This window comes from Myotis davidii, unplaced genomic scaffold (genome assembly GCF_000327345.1).
Source record: "Myotis davidii unplaced genomic scaffold, ASM32734v1 scaffold674, whole genome shotgun sequence".
In the NCBI taxonomy this organism is placed as follows: domain Eukaryota; kingdom Metazoa; phylum Chordata; class Mammalia; order Chiroptera; family Vespertilionidae; genus Myotis; species Myotis davidii.
In genome coordinates, this window is record NW_006286674.1 from 1,548,584 (window position 1) to 1,555,727 (window position 7,144).

The 7,144-nt window shown below is 36.1% G+C and overlaps 1 protein-coding gene across 1 annotated transcript in view; it reads left to right on the forward strand.

Annotated features, from left to right (window-relative positions):
- Positions 1 to 7,144, forward strand: part of RPAP2 (RNA polymerase II associated protein 2) — a 96,584-nt gene that overhangs the window by 3,043 nt on the left and 86,397 nt on the right. The window contains exons 3-5 of the mRNA XM_015560322.1: positions 1,999 to 2,113; positions 3,692 to 3,790; positions 3,963 to 4,028. Coding sequence (XP_015415808.1) covers positions 1,999 to 2,113; positions 3,692 to 3,790; positions 3,963 to 4,028 — 280 coding nt within the window. The remainder of the gene's footprint in view (positions 1 to 1,998; positions 2,114 to 3,691; positions 3,791 to 3,962; positions 4,029 to 7,144) is intronic.

Here is a 7,144-nt window from a genome sequence, read left to right on the forward strand (position 1 = left end):
CTGCATCTCCCAAGGGCTCCCGGGCTTCCAGAGTGATGTCTGACTGCCAGCTTACACTGCCAGTGATGTCTGAAGCCAGCAGGTGGACATCCCCCAAGGGGTCCCAGACTGCGAGATGGCACAGGCCAGGCTGAGGGACCCCCCCACCCCAGTGCACAAATTTTTGTGCACCGGGCCTCTAGATATTAAATAAATGGTTTAAATTTTTCTCACTTTTAACACATTGTTTGCAGGTAGTTTTTATTGTGCGCTAACAGGTGGCGCGGGCCATTTTTGCTAATTTTTTGCGCAAATGGGAACGTTCAGTAAAATTACGATAACTTTAGTTTACGTATTTATGCATTACCCACATTCTACCGCTAGTCTATAAAAAACGTATTAATATATGTCCCGCGCTCTACTACCAGTCAACGTAAAATGTATAAGTAAAACGTATAAATACGTTTCCCTCATACAATGTGTTAATATGGTGTCAGCAGATATAATTTACATAGGCAAAAGCTCTAATTTTAAGAGTGTAAAGGAATGTTGAGACCAAAAACCACTGCTGTATACCACACTACCTGTCATTATTTCTGACAGAGGGCAGCTGTGAGACTTGGCTATCCATGGGAAGCAGCTGTAGGTATCTATCAGTTAAGAGAAGTTATTGTGGGTTGAGATAGTTAATGCTAAGTCAGCAATTCCTAATGCCAGTTATGTACTGATCTTAGTACCTGACATACATAGCTTTTATTGGTAGGCAGCAAAATGAGAAAAGTAAAATGTTTTTCATAAAGCTAGATATAAATATAGTCAGTATGAAGAACTGCTTTTTAATTGTGTCCGTGTCTTTTATACTTCTTTGATGTAAGCATGGCCTTTATGAAAAGATGGGAGAACAGGTGTTAGTTGTAAATTTATTCTTGTTTTAATGTCCTTTTGTGTTCCTAGTTAGAAGTCCTGTGCCAGTCCTACAAATTGTTTTGTAAGACATTGTTCCAGGGAAGGAATTAGAATCTAACATTTTGAAGGTAGGGAGAAAAGGTGAGTACATTCTAGGTCCAGATATGAGAGCCAAGTCAAGGTCCGGGAGGTCAGCAAAGGTTGGTTTAGGAGGCAAGTAAACACCAATGCTAGGTAGGAGCAAATGCATCACCAAGAGAGTTGGTATCTTTGGTCTTGTGACAATGATTCTCAATCCAGTCGCACACAAAGATTGTTTAGATCACTTTTAAGAAAACACCAATAACCAGACCCCATCCTCAGAGATTATGATTTAATGAGCCTGCAGTGGGACCTGGGCATAGTATCTTTTTGAAAATCTCATCAGGTGGAACTATGATTGAGAACCACTGTCCTGGGGCCGTTGTTTGATCTGATAACCTGTGCTTTATGTTCATAATGTGTGGGGCACACAAAAGCTGACAGAGCCCCATTGGTGCCAGGACAAGGACCAGTCTTCCTAGGAAGATTGCTATTTTCCTAAACCATAGTCATATCAATATAGTTATTTAATGAAACTTACAACAAAAGTAAGTAAACACTTCTTTGCAAATATGACTCTCTCTCGTCAAACTGTGCCATCTGTTGACCTTGAGACTTGACACAAATTTTTACTTGTAAGAGCCAAAATTATATTTTTTCCTTTCTGATCTCTTCTTATTTATAAAGATTTCAGGGGATAAGCCTCCCTTTTTAGTTACCCACAGAAGTAATCGAGTATAAACTCATAATTGGCAAAAAGATTTCACCTCATTTTCTTTTCTGTAGGAATCTCTGAAATTCTTCCTTGTACTCTGGGTTCTGGAAATCTAGTTTTGTGACTGACCTATGTGTCCAGTACAACAAGTAGCTTGTTTCCTTTTTGAAAAGTATTGAGTCAAAAGTAACAGCATTAAAAACATAAATTTAGGTAGCAAATAGTAAGTTGTTAGTGTATTTTAAAACAGAAAATTGGCTATATAAAACTTACAAGTACAGTAAGTTACATTTTAAATAATTCTTTTTTAATTTTAGGAAAGCAGAACTAGAAGAGACTGTGAGAAAGAAGATTGAGTTTGAGAGAAAAGCTCTACATATTGTTGAACAACTTTTAGAAGAGAATATTACAGAGGAATTCTTAATGGAGTGTGTATGTATTCACAAATTATTATTTTTGTAGTAGAAAATCTTTAAATATTTGCAACATGAAACTTGCATTATTGAAATCTTTGAATCTGTTCTTAGTCACCACATGCAGGTAACATGCTATATAATTTGTGCATTAAAAAATAATCACATGTATTTCTTTTATAATGACTTTAAATGCACTAATGAAAAATAACATAAATATTTCACCCCTTAGTAGTAATTGTTTTAACCACTCTGCTATTCTCATTTTATTTTCATCATTTGCACTAATGATTCCAATGTCATTTTCCATGTTCTGTATGTTGTCCTATTTTAGTAACAGAAGATCATATTTGTTAATGTAATTCCATTAATTTGGATATTTTAAAACCTCAAATATAGATCCTTTATGATTTAACACTTAACAAGAAAATTATAATCTGCATTTTTGCTTTGCTTGTTTTCTTTAATGGCTCTATTATATGAAATTTTTGAATGGAAATTTATATTATGTCCTCATAATCCTTAAGAGAAAAAAGAAATGGAAAATTAAAACTCAGAGCTTCTATTGCAGAAGTAATTTTTAGATTTTTCTAAAGAGGAATATAAATGTGATAAATTTAAATTGATATAAGTAACTGCATAAAAATCTGTGTACCATGATGACTCTAAACCAGAAATGCTTCATTTGAAATAAGTACCTTATAGTACTCTCAATAAAAAACTGTTCAGTCCCTGCTAATACAGAAAAACTTCTTCAAAAATAATCTCAAGAAGTGAGATTAGCCAGCACCGGTTTGGCTCAGTGGATAGAGCGTCAGCCTGCGGACTGAAAGGTCCAGGGTTCGATTCCGGTCAAGGGCATATACCTTGGTTGGGGGCACATCCCCAGGGGCACATCCCCAGTGAGACATGTGCAGCGGGCAGTTGGTCAATGTTTCTCTCTCATCGATGTTTCTAACTCTCTATCCCTTTCCCTTCCTCTCTGTAAAAAATCAATAAAATATATTAAAAAAAAAAAAGAAGTGAGATTATTTGAAGAGGAAGATACCAATGGAAAAAAATTTGGTATTAGCTTATAACTATCACTTCAGCATTCTCTGGTACAGTTTTTCAGAAGCTGGAAGATTTTGCACAAAAATTTGGTCAGGAGTCACTTTGACCTTTGTTATACTTTATTTTTTTAGGTTGTGCTTTAAAAATAGGTAAAATTATATCTTGTTATTTTATTTGCTTTATTTTTTTAATAATAATAATTTTTTAAAATAAAATGTACTATCAGTATTTTGCTTTGGTATAACACTCACTATAACACCAGCTCTTCCTCCTGCCTCAGAATTATTTCATGAACTATATGATCTACAAAGATGCAGAGTCTACTGTGGCAGAACTTTTTTTACTTTTTAAGTACTTACTACATGTTGAGCACTCTTCTGAGTTCTTTTTCTGTATTTTTTCCTCTGATTCTAACATCAAACCTATGAGATAGGTAGTGTTATTATCTTAGTATTTTCTGATGACATTTATGGGTCTTAGAGAGCTGATAGGAACTTTTTCCAATAATCTGGGATTGGGGGATGCCCCTTTTATTTCATTACAGGGGAAGTGTATCACACCTGCTCACTACAGCGATGTCGTGGATGAACGTTCTATTATCAAGCTCTGTGGTTATCCCTTATGTCACAAGAAGCTAGGAATAGTAAGTAATTTTAAAATCTATAGACTTTCAATTTTTATATTTAATGAAGTTCTTTGTAGAAAAAACAAGAAACTGAGGTTATAAACTAATGACATGACATATAGATAATTTGTAACGTAAGTTCAAGTTTATTACTCGAATTCTTTTGTAAGCCATACTTTTTTTTCTTTAGGTACCAAAACAGAAATATAAGATTTCTACCAAAACCAATAAAGTCTATGATATTACTGAAAGAAAGGTAAGTTTAAAGTTTATTTTCAATTTAGCACTTAATTTTTAATCTTATACTAAATGAAATTCTAAAAACAACTGTTTAGCCCTAGCTGATTTGGCTCAGTGGATAGTGTGTCAGCCTGCTGACTGACTGAAGGGTCCTGGGTTTGATTCTCATCAAGGGCATATACCTTGGTGGCAAGCTCAATCAGCCAATCGATATGTCTTTTTCACATCCATGTTTCTCTCTGTCTCCCCCCCCCTTCTGCTCTCTCTAAAAATATCAATGGAAAAATATCCTCAGATGAGTATTAACAAAAAAACAAAACAACAACAAAACACACACACACACACACACACACTGTTTAAAAATTTTGCCTTTTAGAAAATAGTCACATTAAAAGTTTTTCATTTATAGATATTTCATTTAAGGTGTTACAAAAAACTCTTTGCTTTAATTAATCTTTAAACATTTAAAAGTTAAAAGTGGAATAAATTCAGGCAAGTAAATCATGGAACAGAATAGAGAAGAAGAAACAGACTCACCACATATGTGGACACGTGATATATGACTACAGCAATATTAAAGATTGGTGAAGAAAGAATGGATTACTCTATAAATAGCACTGGCATAATTAGTTACCCATATGTAAGAAATAAAAATTGACCTTTATCTCAATGTACGTACAAAGATCAATGTTAGGTTAATTAAGGACCTAAGTGTAAAAGACAAACCTTTGGAAAGACATATGGGAAAATCCTACATAATAAAAGGCTAAAATGCAAATCGGCCGAATGGCCAAACGACCAGTCACTATGAGCTGTCCCTTAGTGGTCGTTACGCTCCCACAGGGGGAGCACTGCTCAGCCAGAAGCTGGGCTCATGGCTGGCCTAAGCTGGCAGTTGGACATCCCCTGAGGGCTCCCAGACCACAAGAGGGCGCAGGCCAGGCTGAGGGAACCCCCTAAGGGCACACATTTTGTGCACCGGGCCTCTAGTGTGTGTGTGTGTGTGTATGTATATGTATGTGTATATATATACATAAACTTGCACTAGAGAGAATTTTTTAAGTAAGATAAAAATTATAGACTATGCCCTGGCTGGTGTGGTTCAGTTGGTTGGAGCTTCATCCCGTACACCAAAAGATCATGGGATCAATTCCAGGTCAAGGCACATACCCAGGTTGTGGGTTTAATCCCCAGTCAGGTGCCTGTGGGAGGCAGCCGATCGATGTTTCATTCTCACATTGATGTTTCTCTCTCAAATCAATAGAAGCATGTCCTCAAGTGAGGATTAAAAGTAAATAAGTTGTAGACTATAGAGGAAAAAGTGATAAATTTTTCTACATTGAAATTTAAAATGTTTGCTTCTTAGAAGTTTCCAAAAAAGAGTGAAAAGATAAGCTCCAAATCAGGAGTTATATTTCTGCCATATCTGATCACAGATTCATAACCAAAAAATATAATCTATAAGAAAAAGACAAACTACCTGATAGAAAAATTTTCTGAAGGAAACTTGAATGGTTAATGAATGTATGAAAAGGTGCTCAGTCTTATCAGTAACCAGGAAAATAGCAAATGAAAACACATTGAGTTACGTATTCACAGCCTCAAAAGTGACAAAATTATAAAAATCTGACAATATTAATAGCTCTGTATTCTGCTGATAAAATAAAAATTGGTACAACCTCTGAGAAACTGTTTGGCATTATCTAGTAAAGTCAAATTTTCATGCTCTTTATGGCCAAGCCTTTCTATTCTTTGGTATATATCCAAAGGAAATTCTTCCTCAAGTATATAGGGTGTCCCCCCAAAAATATATATATACTTTGAATAATTATAAAAGCAGTGTTTATTAAAATACACTTCATTTTCAAAATTGAGCTATTAGTTGATAAAGTGTGTATACATATTTTGGGACACTCTATGTGTATGTGAATGTTTCTACATGGATAAACAAAATATTACGTATGCATAAAATGGAATATTATTCCCCTTAAAAAGTTAAAAAGGAAGGAAATTCTGACACATGCTACATCATGGATGAAATTTAAAGACATGCTAATTGAAGCAGGCCAGCACAAAAGGACAAATACCTGATTTCACTTATATGAGGTAACTAGAGTAATCACATTCATAGAGGGAGAGTAGAATGGTGGTTGTCAGAGGAGGCAGAAATGGGGAGTTGTTTAATGGTTGTAGAGTTTCAGTTTTGCAAGATGAAGAGAGTTCTGGTGATGGACGGTGGCAATGATTGCACAACAGTGAGAAAGTTACTTAATGTCACTGAACTACACACTTAAAAAAAATGATTAAGATGGTAAATTTGGCATATTTTACTACATTTTTTAATTGTAAAATTTGAAAAAAAAAGTTCATAGTAATACTGTAGTGATAGCAAAAACATTAGAAACAACTCAATTGTCCATAAATAATAAAAGGTAGAGTACTTACATAGTGCAACTGAATAAGCTACAATTTCATGAAAGAATCTCAAAAAACATAATGTGGAATACAAAATGGAAAGAATATGTCCAACCAGTGTGGCTCAGTGGTTGAACGTTGACCCATGAACCAGGTGGTCACAGTTTGGTTCTTGGTCAGGGCACATGCCCGGGTTGCAGGCTTGATCCCTAGTAGGGGTGTGCAGGAGGCAGCTAATCAATGTTTCTCTCTCATTATTGATGTTTCTATCTCTTCCTCTCTCTGAAATCAATAAGAACACATTAAAAAAAAATGACAAGAATATATAACAATATGATTCCATTTAGGCAAAATTTAAAAGTAGGCAAAACTGACAGATTTTATAAGAATATATATATACTAGAGGCCCTATGCACAAAATTCATGCACTCAGGGCGGGGGGTCCTTCAGCCTGGCCTGCACCCTCCCGCAGTCCAGGAGCCTTCAGGGGAGTGGGCCTAATCCGGCAGTCAGACATCCTTAGTGCTGCTGCAGTGGCAAGAGAGGCTCCCGCCACCGCCGCTGCACTCGCCAACCATGAGCTTGGCTTCTGGCTAAGTGGTGCTCCCCCTGCAGGAGTGCACTGACCACCAAGGGGCAGCTCCTGCATTGAGCGTCTGCCCCTGGGTGGTCAGTGTGCATCACAGTGACTGGTCGTTCCGCCATTCAGTCAATCTG